Source organism: Nycticebus coucang, chromosome 18, assembly GCF_027406575.1.
Source record: "Nycticebus coucang isolate mNycCou1 chromosome 18, mNycCou1.pri, whole genome shotgun sequence".
Classification (NCBI taxonomy): domain Eukaryota; kingdom Metazoa; phylum Chordata; class Mammalia; order Primates; family Lorisidae; genus Nycticebus; species Nycticebus coucang.
The window spans coordinates 37855944-37883272 of NC_069797.1; the positions used below are offsets into that span (position 1 = coordinate 37855944).

General features: G+C 47.3%; 1 protein-coding gene across 3 annotated transcripts; it reads right to left on the reverse strand.

The window, feature by feature from the left end:
• Nucleotides 1-2564: 2564 nt before the first annotated feature.
• RAD51D (RAD51 paralog D) lies at nucleotides 2565-25902 on the reverse strand. 3 transcript variants are annotated; one of them, XM_053571004.1, is made up of 10 exons: nucleotides 25622-25902; nucleotides 25188-25249; nucleotides 24889-25007; nucleotides 15493-15574; nucleotides 15114-15248; nucleotides 14041-14136; nucleotides 8981-9071; nucleotides 8781-8851; nucleotides 4831-4995; nucleotides 2565-3772 (listed from the first exon to the last, which is right to left on the reverse strand). In XM_053571004.1, the coding sequence occupies exons 1-10, from the start codon at nucleotides 25701-25703 to the stop codon at nucleotides 3689-3691; spliced, it is 987 nt and encodes a 328-aa protein (XP_053426979.1). In that variant the 5' UTR covers nucleotides 25704-25902; the 3' UTR covers nucleotides 2565-3688. The 3 variants fall into 3 exon arrangements, with proteins under 3 accessions (XP_053426979.1, XP_053426980.1, XP_053426981.1); XM_053571005.1 differs by having other exon boundaries at nucleotides 25188-25320; XM_053571006.1 differs by lacking the exon at nucleotides 4831-4995.
• Nucleotides 25903-27329: the final 1427 nt, after the last annotated feature.

A 27329-nucleotide genomic window follows, 5' to 3' on the forward strand; every position in this document is an offset into this window, starting at 1 on the left:
CAGCTGTTTTCGGTGGCTCACGCCTATAATCAAAGCACTCTGGGAGGCCAAGAAGGGTGATTGCCTGAGTTCACAAGTTTGAGACCAGTCTGACCAAGACACTCGGTCTCTAAAAATAGCTGGGAATTATGATGGTTGCCTGTGGACCCAGTTACACAGGAGACTGAGGCAAGAGGATCACTTGAGCCCAAGAGTTTGAGGTTGCTGTGAGCTGTGACACCATAGCACTTTACTGAGGGTGACAAAGTAAGACTCTGTCTTGAAAAAATAAATAAAAATATAAATAGCCAGGTGTTGTGGGCACCTATAGTCCCAGCAACTCGAAGGCTGAGGCAAGAGAATTACTTGAGCCCAGGAGTTTGAGGTTGCTGTGAGCTATGATGCCATGGCACTCTATCAAGGGTGACAAAGTGAGACTCTGTCTCAAAAAAAAAAAAAAAAAAAAACGCTGCAAAACTAGGTTTGCTGTATTTTGTCTAACACCTGGTTCTTAAAAGGACACAAGAGGAAGTGACCCCTTTCTTGCCTATATTGTCAGGTCTGGAATAATGTTCAGAATAGCTGCAGCAGCCGGGCTTTGACAAGGACAATGTACTTGAAGACAAAACCAACACAAAAGGAGAACAGAGGTGAAAGATGTAAAGGACCTATGCCAACTGACCATGAATCAGTCTTGAACTTGTTATCAGAGATAGAAAGTTCTTTCTTTCTTTCTTTCTTTATTTGTAGAGACAGAGTCTCACTTTATTGCCCTCGGTAGAGTGCCATGGCATCACACAGCTCACAGCAACCTCCAACTCCTGGGCTTAAGCGATTCTCTTGCCTCAGCCTCCCGAGTAGCTGGGACTACAGGCGCCCACCACAACGCCCGGCTATTTTTTGGTTTCAGTTCAGCCGGGGCCGGGTTTGAACCCACCACCCTCGGTATATGGGGCCGGCGCCTTACCGAATGAGCCACAGGTGGCGCCCAGAAAGTTCTTTATTGTTTACTCCTTTCTAAACTAGGTTTAGTTATTTGCAGCCTCAGTGGTACATGAACCTTTTGCCTGAGGGTCTTTGGGAGTTCAAATGCCTGACTTAGGGCTATCAAGTGCTAGCACACAGAAAGGCATAGTAAGGACTTGACATTACTTTTGTCAAAGGGAGGACATACAATAGTCTGGGTGCAGAAAGACGTGTAAAGACTCTGGGCACGTGATGATTAGATTTAGAGAAACAGACATTCCTGCATTCTCCTTTGCTATCTTTAAAATGCATTGAAGACCACTCATTTGTTTTTCTAAGGATTAGAGTGCCCTGAGGTCTCAAACCACTTCTGATGAGGGAATTGAAAGCTCCCTTTGTCAAAAGAAGGCTGAGTGAGAGCCACTCATTTTTAAAATTTTAAATATACATATTTTAAATCATTCATACAAGTTGAATAAATTACCAAGCTCTCACAACATGGAGAGAAAAACTGACAAAGGTGTAGGAACCCATGGGCAGATACATGAACTTAAAAAGTACAGGACAGGGTGGCACCTGTGGCTCAAGGAGTAGGGCGCCGGTCCCATATGCCGGAGGTGGTGGGTTCAAACCTAGCCCTGGCCAAAAACCACACACACACACAAAAAAGTACAGGACAGTTATTATAAACATGCTGTGGTCACTGGAAGACAATGGGAGTTCCAGAAAAGGTGAGGCATAAAGAAGGGAAGTTGTCAGGGTGGGTGGGAACCAGACACGGTGACGGGTGGTCAGAGGTAGACACACAAGCAGAGCAAAAGGCACTTGGGCTAGAGAGCCAGCCTGCACAGAGTGGTGTGGCGAACCGAGAATGCAGTGGCCACACACAGGCAAGACAAAGCCCTAGCAACAAGGGCCCAAGGATGAAGCAGACTGTGAGGACCCAGGCCTGTAGGAACATCATGGTGGCGTGGAGTAGCAGTGAATGGAGTACCTTCCCATGTGGGGCCAAAGCAGCCACCTGGGTAAGGGCGCTGGTGTCAGCCTCATTGGTGACGTCTGCTGTGGATTCAGAATGCCAAAATGGTACCAGGTGTAGAAAGAATTTGCTATTCCCAGCTTAATGTATTGTTTCTTACTACGGTGGCAGGAATGTGCCACCTATCCATGGTATAAATATACTAAAGATTAATTTCTCCTGGGGTCAGTTGTGAAAGAAGTGTGAGGGTTCTCCCCGCCTTGGACTAACCACCCCATCCTTACTCAGTCCAACACCCTTGGAGCCACTCCCAATCCCCCATATTTCTTTTTTTTTTTTGTTATATATATATATATATTTTTTTTGCAGTTTTTGGCTGGGGCTGGGTTTGAATCCGTCACCTCTGGCATATGGGGCCAGTGCCTTACTCCTTTGAGCCACAGGTGCTGCCCTAGCCAATCTCCCATACTTCTTGCTTCTATTCCTGCACTGTCCATCACCTCTAAATGTCGTATCTTCCATAGTTAACTGACTCTCCTTTCCTAAAGCCAAGACACAACTAATTAATTACATAACAGGCTCTCTAACTAAGAAAGGAGACTTCCCTTTAAAAAACATGATCAGTAAACAATCCTGATAATTTCTCTACTTTGCCTTTTATTTCTCATTCCCTGGCATCATCCTCCCCTCCCAACCAGGGTCACAGGCCACAGTGCTGGGAACATACAGGAGAGTTATTTCCTACACTATGGTACTAGGCTCTGGTACAGCTGGCAGGAAGAGAGGTGTAATTATATTGCATCTCGGAGCCATCAGTAGTGAAGTTTTGCATAAAGGACTAGATTAGCCATGTATTATTTACGTCAGCATCAATTTTCCCAGCTGGCTCTATTTACTGTGCGAATTCTCCTCTTTTTATGGACAAGACCATGGTTCACCACCTCTGGTTACTCTATACTGTGGAGGGGGCCTGCAGGGCACCATGCATATTAAACAAGTGGCTGGATTCACCAGGAGCAGGTCATACCTCCCTTCCTGTTAAATTATATCCCTGAGACTGCAGCAAGCTCACATTCTGACAGTCATGGTGATGTATGCAGGTGTGTGAAACCAAATCAGCAAAAGGAAAGCAGGAATAACTTCATGGGGGCCTTTCAGGGAACACTGAAAAATCACCTTTTGGAAGAAATCAGGTGGCTCTGGGGCTCAGGGAATTTCCCTTTGATATTTTTAAGAGCAGGACATAGAGGGAGAAGTTTTGCATTTATAAAGTTATTTTCACTCAGTAACTCAGAGACAGAGCTAAGGGAAAAGTGGCCTCCTATCTTTATAGACAGAAAAGCAGAGGCAAAAAAAAATTGAGAGGCAAAGGCAAATTAGAGTCTTCCTGGCTAGGTCTCTGTGCTAGGATGGAGCACAGGACACAATGGAGACACACAGGGTTATCCACCCAGTCACTACCGTGCTTCTTCAGAGATGTCCTAAGCCCGGGTGAACTTGGCTCCCACTGGAAGCATACACGGCAGAAACAAGGAAAGGAAACTTGATGCCAGCATGAATTTCCGGTCCTCTGGCTGCAGTGTCCTCTTGTGCCTATAGCTTGAAATGTGTCTGCAGACAGTGAGCTGATGAGACCGAGACGTCTCTTCTGGCCAGCTTGAGAACTTCTGCATTCCCGTGTGCTGGGTGGCAGTAAACAGCAGGCATTACTGGGAGGGAAGCTGAGAGGGCACTCGAAGCCTCCTTGCTGCCCAACAGCACCAGTCATGTCTGATCTCCCTGCATTGCTGGGCTCGGCTCTGGAGTCCCCCAGGTCCCAATGTCTACCATCTCCTGGAAACCTGTTGGCTAGAAGAAGAAATTGGAAGGAAAACTAAGTGGAGTTAAGCACCACAAGTGGGTAGCCCCTTTTGTTGCAGGGTCCAGCATCTAAAGAATTCTTCTATAAGACACCTGTAGGCTGGGCGTGGTGATTCAAGCCTATAATTCCAGCACTCTGGGAGGCCGAGGCACACGGATCCTTGAGCCCAGGAGTTTGAGATGAGCCTGAGTCAGAGCGAGACCCTGTCTTTACTAAAAATAGAAAAACTGGTGGCACCCGTGGCTCAGTGGGTAGGGCATCGGCTGCATACACCGAGGCTGGCGGGTTTGAGCCAGCCCAGGCCAGCTAAAAAAATCAACAATGACAACTGCAACCAAAAAATAGCTGGGCGTTGTGGTGGGCGCCTGTAGTCCCAGCTATTTGGGAGGCTGCGGCAAGAGAATAGCTTGAGCCCAAGAATTTGAGGTTGCCATGAGCTAAGACACCACAGCACTCTACTGAGGGCGACATAGTGAAACTCTGTCTCAAATAAATAAATAAAAATAGAAAAATTAGCTGGGTATTGTGGCAGGTGCCTGTAGTCCCAGCTACCCAGGAGACTGAGTCAGGAGTATTGATTGAGCCCAGAAGTTTGAGGTTGCTGTGCACTATGATGCCATAGCACTCTACCCAGGGCAACAGAGTGAGACTCTGTCTCGGGAAAAAAAAAGTACACACACATATAAACACACCTGTGGGGCTGGCGCCTGTGGCTCAAGGAGTAGGGCGCCGGTCCCATATGCCGGAGGTGGCAGGTTCAAACCCAGCCCTGGCCAAAAATCACACACACAAAAAAAACAGCCAGGTGTTGTGGTGGGCGCCTGTAGTCCCAGCTACTTGGGAGGCTGAGGCAAGAGAATCACTTAAGCCCAAGAGTTTGAGGTTTCTGGGAGCTGTGACGCCATGGCACTCTACCAAGGGCAACATAGTGAGACTCTGTCTTAAAAAACAAACAAACAAACAAACAAACAAAAAAAAGACACCTGTGGGCACAGAAACCACCCGCAGGGCCCTTGATTACTGGCACCCCACTGAGGCAGGTCACCTGGCGGGGAGATTTGGTCAGACACACTGTGCGCTGGCTTCCTGATGCTTCTGCTCCCTTGATGATGTCTAGGAAAAGCCGGGTGCTGGGCACAAAGCTCCAAGAGCGCCCAAGGGCAGGTTTGAGCCTCCCACTGTCCCTGTCTCGTGTCATATGGTTGGTCACCTGCAATAGAAAGACTTACAGATCCATGGTACTAAATATAGAGGACATCTGTTTCTACTGCTTCATTTTACAGATGGGAAAACTGAGACCTAGAAGACAGAAATGACCTCCCAAAGGCTCCGTAATGTTTTTTTTTGTAGAGACAAGAGTCTCACTTTATGGCCCTCGGTAGAGTGCCATGGCATCACACAGCTCACAGCAACCTCCAACTCCTGGGCTTAAGCGATTCTCTTGCCTCAGCCTCCCGAGTAGCTGGGACTACAGGCGCCCACCACAATGCCCAGCTATTTTTTGGTTGCAGTTCAGCCGGGGCCGGGTTTGAACCTGCCACCCTCGGTATATGGGGCCGGCGCCTTACTGACTGAGCCACAGGCGCCCCCCACTTTTTTTTTTTTTTTTTTTTTAGAGACAGTCTCACTTTATTGCCCTCGGTAGAGTGCCATGGTGTCACACAGCTCACAGCAACCTCCCACTTCTGGGCTTAGGTGATTCTCTCACCTCAGCCTCCCAAGTAGCTGGGACTACAGGCGCCCTCCACAATGCCCAGCTATTTTTGGTTTTTTTTTTTTTTTTTTTTTTTAAGGGAAAAACAGAAAATGTTTTTATTTTTTTACCTACAAGTTTCATACTAAAAAACAAATATAAACTCTTTGTGGAGTTACATGTACATTGAAATGCAGGTAATTTTAATTCAATTGCATTTTTCAGAATTCTCAATCGTAATCCTCTGACAACTGTTGAAGATTCATATCTTTTTTTTTTTTTTTTAAGTTTGCAAACTCGTCCTAGAAAAAGTGCTATATACATCATTGCTGAATATCACTATAGTTACCAGATGACCAAGGGGAGAACTTTAAAGGTGACCACGGTCATATTGAGCAAGTAGGCATGTAGTACTTTTTCTTTTTTTTTTTTTTTTTTTTATTGTTGGGGTTTTTTTTTTTTTTTTTTTTTTTTGCAGTTTTGGCTGAGCCTGGGCTTGAACCCACCACCCCAGTATATGGGGCCAGTGCCCTATTCCTTGAGCCACAGGTGCTGCACACACCCAGCTATTTTTTTGGTTGCAGTTTGGCTGGGGCCGGGTTTGAACCTGCCACCCTCTGCATATGGGGCCAGTGCCCTATCCACTGAGCCACAGGCGCCACCGAAAGACTCCATAACTTAATGGCAAGTCTTGAACTAGAACCCATGGCTCCTGACTTGCACCCAGCTCTTTCCACTAATCCTTAGTACCTTAAGCTAGATCCCAAACAGAAGGCAATGGGGCAGATGTCTGGGAAAAAAGCAGTGATAACTTGGCACTTTTCTTTCTTTCTTTTTTTTTTTTTCAGAGACAGAGTCTCACTTTACCCCCCTCGGTAGAGTGCCATCACATGGCTCACAGCAACCTCCAGCTCTTGGGCTTACGCGATTCTCTTGCCTCAGTCTCCTGAGCAGCTGGGACTACAGGCGCCCGCCACAACGCCCGGCTATTTTTTGGTTGCAGTTCAGCTGGGGCTGGGTTTGAACCTGCCACCCTCGGTATATGGGGCCGACACCCTACTCACTGAGCCACAGGCACAGCCCAACTTGGCACTTTTCAAAAGGAAAGTCAGGCCAGGTGTGGTAGCTCACGTCTGTAATCCTAGCGCTCTGGGAGGCTAAGACAGGCAGATTGCTTGAGCTCATAATGTTCACTGAAGTTTTATTGATAGAGGAAAACCAGTATGACCTACAGGTACAACAATCAGAAACTAGATAGATTATGGAATAGCAGGGCTGGCAAATTGCAGCCAACAGGCCAAATTTGGCTTGCAGATTTGTTTTTCACAAATTAAGTTTTGCTGGAACACAGCCATGCCCACTTGTTTATATAGTGTCCATGGCTGCTTTCATGCTATATTGGCAGAGTTGAGCAGTGGTGACACAGACCATATGGTCACAATGCTTGAAGTATTTACTATCTCATCCTTTACAGAGAAAGTCTGCTGATTCCTGTGGATCTCTATGGTATAGGTGTAAACAAAATGATATGCAGCTACACAGCCGCTGTGGAAAACAGTGTGGTGGCTCCTCAAAAAATTAAAGGTAAAATTACTGTATGATCGTCAGGAGTGGTGGCTCATGCCTATAAACCTAGTACTCTAGGAGGCTGAGGCAGGTGAATTGCTTAAGCTCACAAGTTCCAGACCAGCCTGAGCAAGAGTGAGACCCTGTTTCTAACTAAAAATGAAAAACTAAGGCAAGAGGATTGCTTGAGCCCAAGAGTTTGAAGTTGCTGTGGTGCCATGGCACTCTACCCAGGGCAACAGAGTGAAACTCTGTCTGGAAAAAAAAAATTACCGGCTCAGTACCTGTAGCTCAGCGGCTAAGGTGCCAGCTACATACATTGGAGCTGGCAGGTTCGAATACAGCCCGCCAATGACAACTACAACCAAAAAATAGCCGCGCGCTGCAGCAGGCACCTGTAGTCCCAGCTACTTGGGAGGCTGAGGCAGGAGAATTGCTTAAGCCCTCAGTAGAGTGCTGTGGTGTCACAGCTTACAGCTTACAGCAACCCCAAACTCTTGGGCTTAAGCGATTCTCTTGCCTCAGCCTCCCAAGTAGCTGGGACTACAGACGCCAGCCACAATGCCTGGCTATTTTTTTTTGTTGCAGTTGTCATTGTTTTTTTTATATTTTGGCCGGGGCCGGGTTTGAACCCACCACTTCCGGTATATGGGGCCAGTGCCGCCCATCATTTTAAGGGGCCCAGGCCAGGATCAAACCTGCCAGCTTCAGTGTATGTGGCTGGCGCTATAACCACTGTGCTACAGGCGCGGAGCCTATTTTGTTTGTTTTTAACAAGGTCAGTTTAATTAGAAAGTTGGTAGACAGCCAGGCGCAGAGGCTCACGCCTGTAATCCCAGCATTTAGGAGGCCAAGGCGGGTGGATTGCCTGAGCTCACAGGTGTGAGACCAGCCTGAGCCTGTGGCGGGCACCTGTAAGTCCCAGCCAGTTGTGGGGCTGAGGCAAGAGGATCGCTTGACCCAAGATTCTGAGGTTGCTATGACCTAAGACACCACAGCATTTTACCAAGGGTGACCAAGTGAGACTCCATCTCAAAAAATAAAAAAGAAAGTTGGTAGATAGTATAAGTATATAGGCAGAATAAAAGTTTATGAAGATACATCCAAATATTAATATGGTTTCTGTGGATGTCGAAATTGACTTTTAATCTTAACTATTTTTTACCTTTTCTGTGAGAAGCATGCAGACTTTTAAAATACTTCTTCACAAGCAGAAAAAATTACTTTAATAGCAAAAGATCCATTTATATGGAATTCTGGAAAACTATTGCAACAGAAAACCTATCAGTGGTTGCCTAGGGCTGGGGACCTTTTAGTGGGGTAACAATACTGTACACAACTGTATCCATTAGTCAAACTTCAAACAAGGAGAAAGTTACTCTAAGCAAGTTATGCTTCAATAGACCCGTCTTTAAAAAAGCAGAAAATAGGGCGGCGCCTGTGGCTCAAGGAGTAGGGCGCTGGTCCCATATGCCGGAGGTGGTGGGTTCAAACCTAGCCCCGGCCAAAAAAATAAATAAAGAAATAAAAATAAAAAAGCAGAAAATAAAAATAAGACAGTTCCTGATCCCCTGGGCTATTTATGATTCAGAGCTCTAGCTGATCCAGGGGACCTGGGCTATGTTTATGTTCCTTTCCTAAAGAGCCACTTTGGGGTTCAGAAGCTGCCATTTAGGGGAAATAAAGAGCTACCTCTAACTTGAAACCGAGTTTGCTGGCCAAGCCTGCTTCCTTACCACCACTGCTGTGCCCAGATCCTTGGCCAGGGTCTTCAGCTCTCGGGCCAGCTGCATCATCAAGGCCAAGCCTGGAGGTAGAAGAGAGGCAGAGAGAGAAGCCAGTGGGGGCCAGGGATGAGACTGGCTGGAGATAGGATACCAGAGCTGGGAGGCAAGGGTCTTATACTCCTGACCCCAGGCTCTGCCATACCACTCACCTTCCCTCTGCTGACCTCCCAGGAGTGGGGAGACTACTGCAGTGACTGAGTCCACAACTACCACCTTCACAGACCCTGAAGAACTGGTCACCTGGAGGGGTGGGGGAAGCAGGTCCTATGAACCAGCTGGCCTCCAGGGCACACCCATTATAGCCCAAGCTTGCTCCTCTATCAGAAACCAGTAATCTATCAGAAACCAGTAAGACATAACTTCCCCTGTCCCAAACACAGCTGCATGGGCCTCACCAGACATGATCATCGCACTGTATCTCCCTACCCCCTTTTACGTATAAGAGACTTACTGAAGACCTGGGTAGAAAGAGATGATTTAAATCACAGGCCATCACAGATACACTAAAACAATCAAATTTTAGGACATCTGATTCAGAGTACTGTGGCCCTCGTTGTGGACCTCTCAGTGGCCATTCTTGGTCCTCCTTCCAGCTTCCTACCATCAGCCTTTCTTTTCCTTCTTTGACTCCCTCCCCTCTTCTCCCTCCTGCTAACTTCTACTCCCAAATTCCTTATTTCCTATGCTGAAGAGTTATCCTTTCTTTACTTCACTGTCTCCTTCTAGATCATGTCTCCTGGGCCTCATCTTCCCTTTTTAAAACAGTTCCAAATAAAGACTGTTCTTTCTCTAAGAGAAACTCTGATCCCATCTTTCAACCATAATTTTTTTGTCTCTATACACCATTAACATCCTAATGCTAATGCATTGGTTTCTCTGCATCTAAACTGACTTTGATGTTCCTTTCTCTTCTCCCTTCTTCTGTTTTCCTTTTTTGAGACAGAGTCTTACTCTGTCACCCTGGAGAGAGTGCCATGGCATCATAGCTCACAGCAACCTCAAACTCCTAAGCTAAGTGATCCTCCTGCCTCAGCCTCCTGAGTATTCTGGGACTACAGGTGCTCAGCTATTTTTAAAGACAGGGTCTCGCTCTTGCTCAAGCTGGTCTCAAACTTGTGAGGTCAGGCATGGATTCTGTTTCTGTAACATTTTCTTTTTTTATAACTTCATATGGGTCAAGGCTCAGCTACTCAGCATCATCTGCTCAGTCCTTTACACATATTCTTTCATCTCCTAGCTACTGACTCTTGGTCAGTCACGAGCTTATCTACGAGAAGATGGCCAAAAAGAGAGAAGCTAAAACTGAAACTGACTTAGCCCCTCTTCCACCCCTGGGAGAGCAGGCTGAACTCTCTGGCTACAATGGGATAGAAAGCCCTTTGCTACTTGTGACTACAAAGCTACTATATTTTTTACAGTAGGATCACTGGATGGCATGTTTTCTATTATTGCATAACAAGTTACCACAAACTTAGTGGCTTAAAACAACATGTTTATTATCTCGCAGTTCTGCCACTGGTCACCTGTGGTCCGAACCTAAGGAGCCCCTATGATCCCCACCTTTAGGTACAAGCCTTTATTATCATCTTTTCTCCTAGTGTGTGGGCAAGACCTGAGACTTGCTTCTGACCAGTAAGACGTCAACAGTGTTGGAAAGTCACTCTCTTTTGTTTGTTAGGAGTCTTTTTGTTTGTTCTTTGGGACAGAGTTGCACTCTCTCACCCTGGGTAGAGTGCCATGGCATCATAGTTCACAGCAACCTCCAACTCCTGGGTTCAAGGAATTCTCCCTCCTCAACCTCCCGAGTAGCTGGGACTATGAGTGCCTGCTACCAGGCCTGGTTAGTTCTTTTGTTTTTTTCTATTTGTAGTAGAGATGGGGTCTCACTCTTGCTCAGGCTGGTTCTGAACTCTTGAGCTCAAGCAATCCACCTGCCTTGGCCTCCCAGAGTGCTGGGATTACAGGTGTGAGCCACTAAGCCCAAACTTCAGAATTACTCTATTGATTAGGCTACATTGTATGGCAAAGATAATGGGATGTCACTACTGCGATTACTTTCTTTTCTTTTTTTTTTTTTTTAAGAGAGGAAGTCTTAGGAGGCTGAGGTGGGTGGATTGCCTGAGCTCAGAGGTTTGAGACCAGCTTGAGCAAATGCAAGACCCCCTCTCTAAAAAATAGCTGGGCGTTGTGGTGGGCACCTGTAGTCCCGTAGTCCCAGCTACTTGGGAGGCTGAGACAAGAGAATCACTTGAGCCCAAGAGTTGAAGGTTACTGTGAGCTGTGACGCCACAGCACTCTACCAGGGGCGACAAAGTAAAACTTTGTCTTAATAAATAAATAAATAAACAACAACAGAAAAATAACAAAGAGAGGAGGAGGTCTTGGTCTGTCACCCAAGCTAGGCAATGGATTCTTCTGCCTCAGCCTCCTGAGAAGCTGGGACTAGAGATGCATACCATACCTAGCTAATTTTTCTTTTCTTTTCCTTTTTTTTTAAGACAGGGTCTCATTTTGTTGCCCTCAGTAGAATGCCGTGGCCTCATAGCTCACAGCAACCTCAAACTCTTAGGCTTTAAGTGGTTCTCTTGCCTCAGCCTCCCAAGTAGCTGGGACTACAGGCACCTGCCATAACACCCGGGCTATTTTTAGAGATGGGGGCTTGCTCTGGCTCAGGCTGGTCTTGAACCTGTGAGCTAAAACAATCCATCTGCCTTGGCCTCCCAGAGTGCTAGGATTACAGGCATGAGCCACCGCGCCCAGCCTTCTTTCCATTCCTTTTTTTTTTTTTGGAGACCTAGTCTCACTCTGTCACCCTGAGTAGAGTGCCATGGCATCATTGTAGCTCACAGCAACCTCAAACTTCTAGGTTGAAGCAATCCTCTTGCATCAGCCTCCCAAGTAGCTGGGACTACAGGTATGTGCCACCATGCCCAGCTAGTTTTTCTATTTTTTTAGTAGAGACAGGGTCTCACCCTTGCTCAGGCTGGTCTCAAACTCCTGAGCTCAAATAATCCACCAGCCTTGGCCTCTCCATGTGCTAGGATTATAGGCATGAGCCATTGTGCCCGACCTAATTTATACACATATATATATATATATATATTTTTTTTTTTTTTGTAGAGACAGAGTCTCACTTTACCGCCCTCGGTAGAGTGCCATAACGTCCCAGGACTCACAGCAACCTCCAGCTCCTGGGCTTTCGTGATTCCCCTGCCTTAGCATCCTGAGTAGCTGGGACTACAGGCACCCGCCACAGTGCCCGGCCATTTTTTGGTTGCGGTTCAGCCAAGGCTGGGTTTGAACCCGCCACCCTCGGTATATGGGGCCGGCGCCCTACTCACTGAGCCACAGGCGCCACCCTTTTTTTATATATATATATATTTTTTTTTTGTAGAGACAGAGTCTCACTGTACCGCCCTCGGGTAGAGTGCCGTGGCATCACACGGCTCACAGCAACCTCTTAACTCTTGGGCTTACGCGATTCTCTTGCCTCAGCCTCCCGAGCAGCTGGGACTACAGGCGCCCGCCACAACGCCCGGCTTATTTTTTGGTTGCAGTTTGGCCGGGGCTGGGTTTGAACCCGCCACCCTCGGCATATGGGGCTGGCGCCCTACTCACTGAGCCACAGGCGCCGCCCCCTTTTTTTATATTTTATAGAGATAGGGTCTCACGATATTGCCCAGGCAGGTCTCAAACTCTTGGCCTCATATGGTCCTCCCACCTCAGCCTCCCCAAGTGCTGGGATTATAGACGTGAGCTACCTTGGCCCTGTGGTTATATTATTTTATATAAGACCTGGTATGGCGACTTGCTCTCACTTTCCTTGCTCTTGAAGAAGCAAATGGCCATACTATACACCCACTGGGGAAGGGGCCACACAGCAGGAGCAGTGGGCAACTTCGAGAGCTGAAGGCAGTTTCTGGCCAGTACTACATCATCTGACCTGGAATTGAGAAGTCTGCTCAATCATGCTAGTTCTTATCCTAAATATGTGGAGACTTTGGGCAACTCAATTTCTCTGGTGTTCACTCTCCTCATCTCTATAAAACAAAAGGGCTAGATTCAGTCAGCATTACTCAACTTCCCATCCCAACACACTGGTGGGTCATCACCAGCTATACTTTCTAAGGCAAGTATTTGTTCAATTAGCACACGTATATGTTCTAAAGCTTGTAAAAAGGGCGGCGCCTGTGGCTCAAGGAGTAGGGCGCTGGTCCCATATGCCAGAGGTGGCGGGTTCAAACCCAGCCCCAGCCAAAAAATAAATAAATAAATAAAAATAAAATTAAAAAAAAAAAAAAAAAAAAGCTTGTAAAAATTACTTTATATACAATCCTGGGTATGTCCATGAGAACATGTTATGGTGTGGGGTACAAGAGAAAAGTTTGAGATCAACTAAACTATTTTATCTTCCAGATCTAACAGTCATTTACCAGTGTACCAGATCCTGTCTGAGCACCTCACAGGAGGAGCAGAGTACCGACCCAAATGCCATTCTAAATTCTCCTTGTCAACGGGTCTCTGAATGTGTTCAGGTAGCAATCTCCTGACTTTAGGGGAGGTGGGCCCAGCCACCAGCCCAAGCTACACACATAACTCAGTTTTGGCCAACTAGCTGTAAAGGGCAGAGAGAAATCTGTTAGTGGGGTCTGGAAAAAGATTTTTCTTCCCTGATAAAAAGGAAGAAAACACAGAAAAGAACCATCTATCTTTCACTAACCTGAATATAAACATGTATGTGTGAAAGAAGATGCTTGGAGCTAATGCAGCCACTTTGCAATCATGAGGAGAAGAAAAAGAGAACCAGACCACAACCTAGTACCCTGATATTGTGGGCCTGCCAACCTGCAGACTCCTATGAGATAATTAAATGTCCTCAAGGTTCAAGTCTCTGTCAGACAACCTCTATTACTTGCTGCTGAAAGTAAGTATTCCTAACTAATCTAGAGGGGAATACAAAGACCAGTGTGACATGATCCTTCCACTCAGGGGCTTACTGTTGAGCAGGGAAGATGAACACGTGAGCAATGACACATATGAATTAAGCATTTAGGAATTCCATCCAGGTAGTGGTAAGCACAGCTGGAGCCACCAGATCGCACATCTGCATTTCCAAACTGAGGCTGTAGTAGGACATCTGCCCACACACAGATATGTGTAGCACCCGGCATGTTGGGTAAAGCAAGGAGGAATAGAATAGCAGGCTCACCTGCTGGGCCACAGTGCTTCGGAGGTCCTGCAGCACATTTAGCATCTGGAAGATGTCAAATGCATGTGTTACCTGGATCCTCTGGAGAGCTCTTGCCTGGAAAGGTCAGAAAGAGAAGCAGGGCCTTTGGATAAGAGGGAAGATAATTTTTTTTTTTGTAGAGACAGAGTCTCACTTTACTGCCCTCGGTAGAGTGCCGTGGCCTCACACGGCTCACAGCAACCTCAACTCTTGGGCTTACGTGATTCTCTTGCCTCAGCCTCCCGAGCAGCTGGGACTACAGGCGCCTGCCACAACGCCCGGCTATTTTTTTGTTGTTGTTGTTGCAGTTTGGCCGGGGTTGGGTTTGAACCCGCCACCCTTGGTATGTGGGGCCGGCGCCCTACTCACTGAGCCACAGGTGCCACCCAGGAAGAGAATTTTTTTTTTTTTTTTTGGCCGGGGCTGGGTTTGAACCCACAACCTCCAGCATATGGGGCTGGCACCCTACCCCTTTGAGCCACAGGCACTGCCCCAGGAAGAGAATTTTTAACTGAGGCTGAGAAGGAAGAGGCAAGGACATAGGTCTAGGACGACAAATGGGCTTTGTCTAATGGGCTAGTATGCACAGCAGTGGCTGCCTCGGTGCTATGCTATACTTAGAACACAGTGGGATAGTGATGTGACCCAATACTGATACCTGCCATGGGCAAGAAATGGATTAGAAACACAGCTGTTTGCTAGCCCTGATTTAAGGTAAGTGAGGAGTTGGGGGGAGTTTCCTAGAAGAACTGGTGAGGGTAGCAGCCAAGCTGGGATGATGGCATTAATAGGGGAGGCTGAAGGAATACAGGATGTATTAATAAAACAGCAAATTTCAAAGCAAGAAATAACTATTAACCCCAACAACTAGAATTCTTTTTTTTTTTTTCTGGCTGGGGTCAGGTTTGAACTCACCACCTCCGGTACATGGGGCCGGCGCCCCACTCCGAGCCACAGCGCCGCCCAACCACCAGAATTCTTGCAGCATTAAGGGATGATGGGGTCTTTTTGTGTCAGATATGTCAAAAGAACCCAGTTATCTTGCCCCTTACCTGTTCCTCCTCATCCTGGGTCCTAGCCTCAAGTAGCTGCAGGAGGCGGGAGGCTGTCAGCCCTCCATTGGAATCAATGTACAGGACGTTTTGCTGCAGGCCATGGGCTACATTTGCTGCCACACAAAGGCATATCTGAACAGAGACAGAGGAGTGAGTGAACTTGAGCCCTCTGAGAGGACCTACAAAGGGAATTCCCTCCCAAATCTTGACCAGATTTCAGTAACACAAATGGGCCAAGTCCAAGCCCCACTCCCCATCACTCATCTTTTTTCTGTTGAGCTCTGAACCCATGAGTGCATTGCCAGAAGCTCCACAAGGGGTCCAGGACTATGCATCCACCTCCCTCAATCCTCCTGGCTGCTGGCCTTGCACGTACCTGAGTTTTGCCACTACCCGGGCCGCCTACAATTTCAGTCACTTCTCCAGTATAGAGACCAGTATCAAGTAATTTGTCCAGGCTGATGGCAGAAGACGAAAGAGAATCAACATAGGAGGTTGGGAGAAGAGAGAGGAATAGGTACCAAGAAGAAAAGCAAAATACTCCTTCCACAAGTGCTGGTTCTGTCCAGAGATGCTTCGGATGTCCCTGGCCAGGAGGCTTCCCTTGGTGGAGCTTTCTTTTGTAGAAAGGCATGCCTGAGTGTTCCTCTTCTGATCTCTCTTCATCCTCCCGCTCTCAGCTTAAAAATCACCTCTCCAGAGAGGGCTCTGCCTTCTCTCATTCTCACTCTTGGCCCCTTGTAGGTTTCCTTGACAGCATTTCCCACAGTTGTAATTTTTAAATTTTGAAATAATCAGGATATATTGTACTACAGCACAGAGTCACAACTAGGAAACTGGCATTGGTACAATCCACAGAGCTTACTGAGCTCTCACCAGTGTTACTCACACTCCTGTGTGTCTGTGTACATAGTTCCATTCCATTTTATCACACGTAGGTTTGCATAACCACCACAGTGAAGGCACAGAACATTTCCATCACTGTAAGTCTCCATTGCGTTGCCCTTCTATTAGTCATACCATTCACCCCTAATCCCTGGCAAACACTGACTTGTTCTCCATCTTTGTTATTTCAAGAATGTTATGTACATAGAATCATACAGCAAATAACCTTTGTGATTTATTTATTTTTTTATAATAAACTTTTTGTTATTTATGTATGTATGTATTTATTTATTTATTTATTTTTTGGCCAGGGCTAGGTTTGAACCTGCCACCTCCGGCATATGGGACCGGTGCCCTACTCCTTGAGCCACAGGCGCCACCCACCTTTGTGATTTATTTAATTTTTTTTTTGGAGACAGAGTCTTACTCTGTGATGCTCTGAGTGGAGTGCCATCATCATGGCTCACAGTAACCTCAAACTCTGGGGCTCAGGCTGAGACTACAGATGCCCAGCAAAACACCCAGCTAGTTTTTCTGTTTTTTTTTGTTGTAGTTGTTTTGTTTTCTTTTAGTAGAGGCTGTGTTTCACTGTTTCTCAGGCTGGTCTCAAATTCCTGAGCTCAAACAATCCACCCACCTCAGTTTCCCAGAGTGCTAGGATTACAGGAATGAGCCACAGCACTCAGCATTTTTTTTTTTTTTTTGTGGCTGTTGTTTTCACTTAGCATCATTTCCTTGAGATCCATCCAAGTTTTTGCCTATATGGATAATTCATTCCTTTTGACTGCTGAATAGTATTCCATGGTATGAATGTCCCACAGTTTAAGCATTTACCCACTGAAGGACATTTTGGTGGTATCGACTTCAGGGCTTTTATGAATAAACCTGCCATAAACATTTGTGTACAGTTTTTATACCTCTCAGATAAATGTCCAAGAATACAATTGCTGAGTTGTACGTCCCAAGCATGTTAGTTTTTTTTTTTGTAGAGACAGAGTCTCACTTTATGGCCCTTGGTAGAGTGCCGTGGCCTCACACAGCTCACAGCAACCTCCAACTCCTGGGCTTAAGCGATTCTCTTGCCTCAGCCTCCCGAGTAGCTGGGACTACAGGCGCTCACCACAGCGCCCAGCTATTTTTTGGTTGCAGTTTGGCCGGGGCCGGGTTTGAACCCGCCACCCTCGGTATATGGGGCTGGCGCCTTACCGACTGAGCCACAGGCGCCGCCCAATTCTGACCAAGCATGTTAGTTTTATAAAAAACTATGAAAGAGTAGTCCCAGCTACTTGGGAGGCTGAGGCAAGAGAATCGCTTAAGCCCAAGAGTTGGAGGTTGCTGTGAGCTATGTGAGGCCACGGCACTCTACCGAGGGCCATAAAGTGAGACTCTGTCTCTACAAAAAAAAAAAAAAACTATGAAAGCATTCTCCAAAGTGGATATGCCATTTTGTAATCCCACTAGCAAATGCGTGTACAACTAATTCAATTTTTCTACATCCTTATCAGCGTTTGGTGTTAATCACTGTTATTTTAGCCATTCTGATAGGCGTGTAGTGAGATCTCATTGTGGTTTTACTTTGCATGTCCCTAATAGCTAATGCAATTGAACATTTTTATGTGCTTACTTACCACCCATATGTGCTGTCTAGAGAAATGCCTGTTTATGTCTTTTGCCTATTTTCTGATTGAGTTGTTTGGTCTTTTACCATTTAGTTTTAAGAATTCTTTATATATTCTACAATAGATATAAGTCCTTTGTTGAATATGTGGCTTGCAAATATTGTTCCCATGCTGTACTTGTCTTTTCATTCTCTTCTGCAGAACAAAATTTGTCATTTTGATTAGGCCCAATTAATCAAAATTTTAACGGATTCTACTTTTGGTGTCAAATCTAAGAACTCTTTGTCTAGCTCTAGTTGGTAAAATTTTCTACTATGTTTTGTTCTAAAAGCTCGATAATTTTATGTTTTACATTTAAGCCCATGATCCATTTTCAGTTAATTTTTATATAAGGTGTGAAGTTTATTTTTTGTTCAAAAGGCTATCTTTCTTCCATTACACTGCTTTTGTACCTCTTGTCAGAAACCAGTTGTGGGCTCTGTGCCTGTAACTCTGCAGTTAGGGTGCCAGCCACATACATCAGGGCTGGCAGGTTCGAAACCAGCCTGAACCTGCCAAGCAACAGCGACAACAACAACAACAACAACAACAACAACAACTACAACAACAACAACAACATAGCTGGGCCTTGTGGGGGGCACCTGTAGTCCCAGCTATGCCCCCCCTTCGGAGGCTGAGGCAAGAATATTGCTTAAGCCCAAGCATTTGAAGTTGCTGTGAGCTGTGATGCTACAGCACTCTACTGAGTGAGATATAGTGAGATTCTGTCTAAAAAAAAAAAAAAGAAAAAAAAATCAGTTGTGCATACTTGGGGGAGTCTATTTCTGGGTTCTCTATTCTGCTTTACATATCTCTCCAGTGGCCAATACCACACTTGTCTTGATTTTTTTCCCACCAGTCTTTTTTTTCTTTTTTTTTTTTTTGAGACAGAGTTTCAAGCTGTTGCCCTGGGTAGAGTGCTGTTGTGTCATAGCTCACAGCAACCTCCAACTCTTGGGCTCAAGCACTCAACTTGCCTCAAATTTTCTATTTTTAGTAGAGAGGGGGCTCTCGGTTTTTGCTCAGGCTGGTCTCAAACTCCTGAGCTCAAGCAATCCACCCCTCAGCCTCCCAGAGTGCTAGGATTAGTCTTTTCTTTTTGGAGATAGAGTCTCACTCTGTCACCCTATGTAGGGTACCATGGCATCATCATAGCTCACAGCAACCTCAAACTCTTGGGATCAAATGTTCCTCTTGCCTCAGCCTCCTGAGTAGCTGGGACTATAGGTAGGACTAGCCATACCTGGCTAGTTTTTCTACTTTTAGTTCAGACAGTGCAAGTACCAGCCTTGCACTTGCTCAGGCTAGTCTTGAACTCCTGAGCTCAAGCAATCTACCTGCCTCAGCCTCCCAGAGTGCTAGGATTATAGGCATGAGCCACCATGCCTGGCTCTATATAGCAAGTCTTAACATTGGGTAGAGTGACTTTTCCAGATTTATCTTTCTTTTTCAAAATTGTTTCAGCAAGTCTAGGTAAAACTGGCCTTTCTATATAATTATTAGAATAAGCCTACCTATGTCTACAAAAAATGTCTTCCTGGGATTTTGATAGAAATTGTATTAAAGCTACAGGTCAATTTGTGGAGAACCGCCACCATTACTGTGTTGAGTCTTTCGATCCATAAATACACTATGTCTCTCCCATTTATTGACATCATCTTATCAGCAATTTTTAATTTTCAGCACACAGATCTTATCCATGCTTTGGTAGATTTATACCTAAATATCTCATTTTCTTTGAGGCTACTGTAAATGGTATTGTTTTTGATTTCAGTCTCCGTAACTTCACCGTGAGTCTAGAGAAATGCAATTGATGTTTATGCGCTGATTTTCTGATCTTGTATCCTGAGACCTGGCTGAACTCAATTATTAGTTCTAGGAGTTTATAATTATTTTTTATTTGCTTGTTTTTGTTTGTCTCCCTTGTCTGCCTGAGAGTGCCCTGAGGCGAGAACTGGGCCCTGTCTCTATTGCATTCCACCACTAGCACAGTGCCTGAAACACAGGGGGTGCCTCATAAATGATACCAGAGAAATCAGTAGTAGAACAGGGCTTATTTAGTCCCCACATTGTCAACATTTGGGCTGTAGAAGCCTTGGGACACACCTAAGACACAGCCAGTCTTAGTCTTAATTCAGGTTCTGTCCCTAAACCACATGAAATAGGTCACCACCTACCCTTAGACCTACTGAATCAGAAACTCTGGGGGTAGGGCCCATATCTGAGTTTTAACAAGGCCTCCAGATGACTTTGATGCACAGTCATGTGTGAGAACCATTGGACTAGTCATTCTCAGTCCTGCATATACATTAAAACCACCAGGGGAGTTTTTTTAAAAGATGCCTATTTCAGCAGTTCCCAAACTTGTCTGCCCATTGGAGTCACCTGGGAGCTTCCAAAAAATACTGATACTTAGGTTCCTCTCCTCAAATGTGATTGATTGCTCTGGGAGGCTTGGGATTTGGAATTTTTTTTTTTTTTTTTTTTTTGTGGCTTTTGGCTGGGGCTAGGTTTGAACCCGCCACCTCCGGCATATGGGACCGGTGCCCCACTCCGAGAGCCACAGGCGCCGCCCGGGATTTGGAATGTTTAAAAAAACTGCCTAGGCTTGGTGCCTGTAGCTCAGGCAGCTAGGGCGCCAGCCACATACACTGCGGCTGGCAGGTTCGAATCCAGCCTGGGCTGAGGCAAGAGAATCACTTGGACCCAGGAGTTTGAGGTTGCTATGAGCTGTGACGCTGTGGCACTCTACCCAGGGCGACAGCTTGAGACTGTCTCAAATAAATAAATAAATAAAATTGCACAGGTGATTCTAAGGTACAGATAAGTTTGGGAACCACTGACCTAGATCAATTAAGTTAGAATTTCTTTTTTTTTTTTTTTTGTAGAGACAGAGTCTCACTTTATGGCCCTCGGTAGAGTGCCGTGGCCTCACACAGCTCACAGCAACCTCCAACTCCTGGGCTTAAGCGATTCTCCTGCCTCAGCCTCCCGAGTAGCTGGGACCACAGGCGCCCGCCACAACGCCCGGCTATTTTTTGGTTGCAGTTTGGCCGGGGCTGGGTTTGAACCCGCCACCCTCGGTATATGGGGCCGGCGCCCTACTGACTGAGCCACAGGCGCCGCCCTAAGTTAGAATTTCTAGAGGTGGGAGCCACATGTGATACCTCTGTTTTTAAGTTTTCCAGATGATTCTCAAGTGTAGCCAGGGTTGAACCACTGGTTGTGATTCCAGTTGAGAATTAACCGCATCCTTGGTCTGCGTAAGGTATCCTTAAATCCACTCTGTTGTAGCCTGACCTTACCTGTGTTTCCGTCCATGTCTCCTTCTTCCTAGAGGACCTTCCTACCAACTAGTCCTCTGTCACCTCTAACTCAGCACGTCAACATGGACAGAGAGAGACCCCTTAGCCTGCCTTGTACAGCAGAAGTACATCAGGATCTTACCACTGCCAAGAACACAGGTGATTTCTGGAATGTATCCTCTGCCTTTCCCTCTGAACAGCCTTTTAGCCATTTTTCAGTCATTTATTCAAATGTTGCCCAAATGCCTCATGTTTTTGGAAGGCCTTACTCTAAAATGAGGGGACCCAGAGATAAGCACACACAGCTCTAGCCTGCAATCCCAGCACTCTGAGAGGTCCAGGCAGATGGACTGCCTCAGCTCAGGAGTTCGAGATCAGCCTGAGCAATAGCCAGACCTCATCACTACTAAAAATAGAAAAAGACTAGCCAGGCATTGTGATGGCTGCTTGTAGTCCCAGCTACTTGGAAGGCTGAGGCAAGAGGATTGCTGATGCCACAGCCCTCTAGCCTGGGTGACAAGAGTGCGACTTTGTCTCAAAAAAACAAACAAAACACACAGATTTTCCCAAGGTCTATTACGTGTCCTAGCATCCTATAGGGAGGCACACTGCACCTCAGCACTAAAGGCTATGAGAAGGCTTACAATAGCGGAACCTGTTTAATCGGGATTAATCATGCATTTCTGAAGCTTTTGATTACAGAGCTTCCCTCCCCACCAAGTTTTAAAGTTACATCTATTAACCTGTTCATAGAACACCAAGAGGAAGGCTAGTAAACCTCTCAAGTCATCTCTGATTCTTCCCACCTACATCCCTCCTGGTCCTAAGGGTTATCATGGTTCTTGACTACATCTCCGGCTGGTAGTCGCCTGCTCCGGATGGGACTCCTGGGACTCACACTGCCCACACCAGCACCGACCACCAGAGCTTTACTTGGTCTCTCTCACCTGTCCAACTGCAGGCCTCTACCCACTGCTTATAACTACTCTCACCAGGGCCTCCCGCCTCCAGGGCAGCGACTGGACAGACCAGTGAAAGGAACATAGCAGATCTCGTCTCAAGGGTCTGGTCTGCTATTTACTAGCTACACAACCTTAAACAAGCCATTTAACCTAAGTCCCAGTCTCTTTACCTATACAATGATGATGAAACAGTAACGTGCTCATCAGTGGTTGTAAAGAATAAATGAAATAATGTACCCGGAAGTGCTGAGCAAAAGCATATCTTTTCCTTGACGCCCAATGTCCACCTTCTTTGGAGCTTTCCTGAACCACTCTGATCTCCCCTGCAGGGACCCACTGCAGCTGCAGTCCTTCCAGTTTATCACTTGACTGCTTCCTTAATGTCTGTTGGTTTTATCAGCTCCAGAAGACCAATCTGCTTCCTGTTAATCACTTCCTCCCTGTGCTTACACCTCCCTGTGTTCACCTGCTTTTCTCCTATACCCCCCTAGACACCCTCAGGGCAGGGCTACACCTCATTCGTGTAATGTATCATCTGTACTTATCTGGCACTCTGTAAGCACCTGGTGAAGTTTGCTGAACAAACCTCACACTGGCCCTTAGCCAGTGATGGATCCGGTGATGGGCCAAAGCAATCTAAGGACCTTTGTAGTGGCAGAGTTAGTCACCAAATTCTGTACAAATGGGCTGGGGAAAAGATCAGACTCACGTGGCCATAAAATACCTGTTCTCTTGCGACTCTTCCCTCCTCGCCCCCAGCAACGTGGGGGAAGGTAACTGCTCCCTTACCAGAGCTCACCTGTTCCCTACTGCCACGGTGTGGCGAAGCCAAGCTTCAGGCCAAATACCTCTGAGGTTGAGCTTCATCTCTCATTCCTCTTGGCTAAACTCCAGCAGGTTGAATAATCTCTAACTTGTAGGGTTACTGAAGGGTTAGTGCCCTGCTACATACAGACACTGACTATAGGTTATAGATAACTTATAACCCATAGTTAGTGCCTGCTACATGACTATAGGTTAACCTATACTCAATGTGTGCATATAGCAGTCACTCAGTAAATGTGCTCTTGCCCTACCCTTAAGTGAAATGGGACACTGGGCCAGAGAAGAGTTACTCTAATCTGCTGAATAACAGTGAGATACTGGCTTGGCGCCTGTAGTTCAGCGGCTAGGCACCAGCCACATACACCAGAGCTGGTGGGTTTGAATCCAGCCTGGGCCTGCCAAACAACAATGACAACTATAACCAAAAAATAGCTGGGTGTTGTGGCGGGCGCCTATAGTCCCAGCTACTTGGGAGGCAGAGGCAAGAGAATTGCTTAAGTCCAAGAGGTTGAGGTTCCTGTGAGCTGTGACACCACAGCATTCTACCTAAGGTGACATAGTGAGACAAAAAACAATGAGATACTGCATCTTGTGTTATAGGACCTTGCTTCTCAACCAGGAGTGCTTTTGCCCTCCAAGGGACATTTAGCCATGTCTGGAGACATTTTGTGTGTGTGTGACAGGATCTCACCCAGTTATCCAGGCAAGAATGCAGTGGTGTTATCACAGCTCACTGCAACTTCAAACTCCTGGGCTCAAACGATCCTCCTGCCTCAGTATCCTGAGTAGCTTTTTTTTTTTTTTTATAGCTGGCCGGGTGGGTTCAAACCCGCAACCCTTGGTATATGGGACCAGCGCCCTACCCACTAAGCCACAGGCACCGCCCCCTGAGTAGCTTTTGATTGCTGCACACCACCATGCCTGACTAATTTTTAATAATTTTTTTTGTGTGTGTAGATATGGGGTTTCACTATGTTGCCCAGCCTGGCTTCCCAAAGTGTGAGGATTGCAGCCCTGAGCCACTGTACCTAGCGTGGAGACACTTTTAATTGTCATGACTGGGGGGAAGTACGTGTTATGAAAATCTAGTGAGTAGAGGCTGGATACTGCTAAACATCCTACAGTGTACAGGATGGGCCCCACCCCAAAGCCAATAATAATCGCTCATCCCAAAACATCAATAGTGTCAAGGCTGAGAAGTCCCATAACCCTGTTGTAAGTTAAAAGAACTCAGTCTGGGGCGGCACCTGTGGCTCAGTTGGTAAGGTGCCAGCCCCATATACTGAGGGTGGCAGGTTCAAACCCGGCCCCGGCAGAACTGCAACAAAAAAATAGCCGGGCATTGTGGCGGGCGCCTGTAGTCCCAGCTGCTCCGGAGGCTGAGGCAAGAGAATTGCTTAAGCCCAGGAGTTGGAGGTTGCTGTGAGCTGTGTGATGCCACGGCACTCTACCCAGGGCCATAAAGTGAAACTCTGTCTCTACAAAAAAAGAAAAAAAAAGAACTCAGAGAACTCAGTCTGGACCCTTCCTTCCTTCCTATCCATCTATGCTCACCAATGCAGAGTCTCACTTGGTTGCCCTGGGTAGAGCACGCACCGTGTTATCACAGCTCACAGCAACCTTAAACTCTTGAGCTCTAGCAATCCTCTTGCCTCAGCCTCCCAAATAGCTGGGACTAAGACACTTGCCACAACGCCCAGCTATTTTTTTTTTAAAGAGATGAGGTCTTGAATTTGTGAGCTCAGGCAATCCACATGCCTTGGCCTCCCAGAGTGCTAGGATTACAGGCATGAGCCACCACGACCAGCCCTCACCAATGCTTTAAAAGCCTGTTTTCTAGAGACTAAAAAGTAGGGGTCCTCAAACTTTTTAAACAGGGGGCCAGTTCACTGTCCCTCAGACCGTTGGAGGGCCGGACTATAGTTTGAAAAAAAAAACTATGAACAAATTCCTATGCATACTGCACATACCTTATTTTGAATTAAAAAAACAAAACGAGAACAAATACAATCACATCGCTTCAAGTAGCCCGCGGGCCGTATTTTGAGGACCCCTGCGAAAGCATCGGAAGCCAGGCTGAGAAGCAGCCCCATTCTCCCCCTGCCTTTCACTTTCTTCCCTGAGTACACACACAAACCTGCCAATGCCGGTGGACAGGATGGCAGTGGAGGTCTTCAGTTCTTCATAGAGGTCAGCACCATTGATGGGGAAAGCTGAGAACTGAGCCAGCAGCACTCGCCTCAGAGCAACCAGGGCCTATCAAAGGGGCAGGGGGCTCAGATCCAAAGCAGCTCAGACTACTCGGTACCCCACCACCCATAGGAGCTGGCATCATACACCCCCCTGCGTTAATTCCTGGGAACGCTCTGTTACCCTTGGCTTAGGATGGGCATTTAAAGACACCCAGCTTTGGAGCACTAGAAATCGGGAGCTCACCTTGTAAGACAAGCCACATTTCTGGGCTACCTCTTCCAGGTCCGCAGAAACCAGGTCCACCACTAAAAACAAAGCCGGCATAGCCGATTGGCAGGAAGTAGCCTGGGGCCTCCCACAATTGGATTTTCCTCGTCTGTAAAAGGGGGTAGTAATTCTACCTCGGGGCAGACTCAGGAGGCCTCAGGCAAGTATTAGTAAAAGAGCCCTAGCACCTGACCCGGTGCCTGGAACGCCCTACCCTGCCTTAGGACTTGGCTCCCCACTCCCACCCTTCCAGCGCCTCTCCAGAAGCCTCGGGGAGCTGATGAGGGGAGTGGCTCCTCAAGAAAGGAGAGTGAAGAGCTCCCAGGTATGCTAGTGTCAGCCCCCGCTTGTCTACCCAGTCTGTGCGCGTGCGGGGCGCGTGGCTCCCTGTCACCCGCACAGGCGGTCACCTGTCTTGATCCCGCGGCTCCTCAGAAGCTGGACCATCTCCTGGGTGAGGCCCGGGCACAGTCCGACCCTGAGTACACCCATGTTCCCGCTGGCCGGGACAGCCCGGCCGGCTCGGAGGCTGCCCGCCACGTAGGCACCAGCAGGTCCCTCTCCAGACACCCCTCTGAGCGCCTTTCTGGAAAAGCGCTGGAGCGCCAGCAGCTGCAGGAAGGTGAATGTGGGGCCTGGGGGTGGAGGTGGGGGGGAATCACCCGCCCTCTGGGAACCCGCTGAGACTCCAGAGCCCAGAGCCCGCCCTGCGGGGCCGCGCCGCCGCTTCCGGGTTCCAGGCTGGCGCGAGCGGCGTAGGCCGGGCCTGTGGCGCCATCTGCTGGTCTGGCCCGGGGAGCCTCTGCGCCCGCGCCCACCCGGCCTGCAGCGCCCCCTTCCACCGCCGCCCGCGAGCGCTGACACCCGGGATGCCCAACATGCGACCCGCGACCGCGTTCGGCCTCTACCTTCTTCCCAGTACACAGACCTTCTAACTAGACTCCTGTGTGCCAACTTCCCGTCCAAACGCGATGACAGTCTCCTACCTGCAGGGAGCTGACTTTACGTGTTAGTGAGGGAAAGAAAATGAAAAGGAATCAGATGAATCAGATAATTCCAGAGGGTATGATAGGTGCTAAGATGCAGCAGAGCAGATGGCGGGCACCTGCTTCTCTGTGTTTTCCAAAAGTTGTTGGTTTTTTAAAAATTTTAATGGGGGGGGAATTATTGGGCATACAGAACACAAAAGATTATAGTCTGGTTTTTAAATGTTTTTCCTTGTCCACGGAAGAAATAAAACAACTTTACAGGGTTATCTCCTCACAAGCCTATGAGGGATCCCTATCCCTATTTCACAGATGAGGAAACTGAGGCTCAGCAAGGTTAAATCACTTGACAAAGGTTACATAGTAAGCCCAGGACTGGACTCCAACCCCACATCTAAGTGCAAAGCTAATGTCGTTTTAACAGCCCCGCTCCCACTCTCTGAAGTTGTATATGTTTTCCTACTATAAAGCAGGTTCCTTGTGAGCAGAGATCATGTGTGGCCTCTGTGTCCCTCTGCAACACCCACCATTGTCAGGAAACACAAGAAGGTACTCCAGATGTGTGGCACATTTGAAATTCCAACCGTGAAGCCTGGGCAACTGTGGGCTCTGAATGCCAGCGGACCATCTGGGCTTTCCTTGTGCCTACACAACTGGACACAGCAGGGTTTGCGGCCTGCGAATCAGATACAGTTTTCCATTCCCAGAAACCCTACCCCATATTGCCCCCCTACACACATACCCAAGCCGCCTTTCTCACCATCCTTCTCCTTCCCTGGGCAGCACACAGGTGTTAGCATTTTGAGATCTTCAAAGAAGAGCAGGGCTGCTATAACCACAGAGTATTATAGCTGGAAGGGGCCTGAGGGGCCATGCAGTTTGTTCCATGGCTTTACCCGTCTCATAAAGCTGACCTTTGGACTCTCCAGCCTCATAGCCAGCCTGGCAGCAGCAGCTTCACAACAGGAGCAGGCTGGCCCCTAATTGTTACACTCTATGATGATTATGAAGTCAGCTCATGCACCCCATCCCACCCAAACTAAGGGAGGGCTCACTGCCCCCACAGTTTCTCTCTGCTTCCTATCAGCTTGGTTGTCCTGCATGGTAACGGCTGTGGTCCCAAACAAACCAG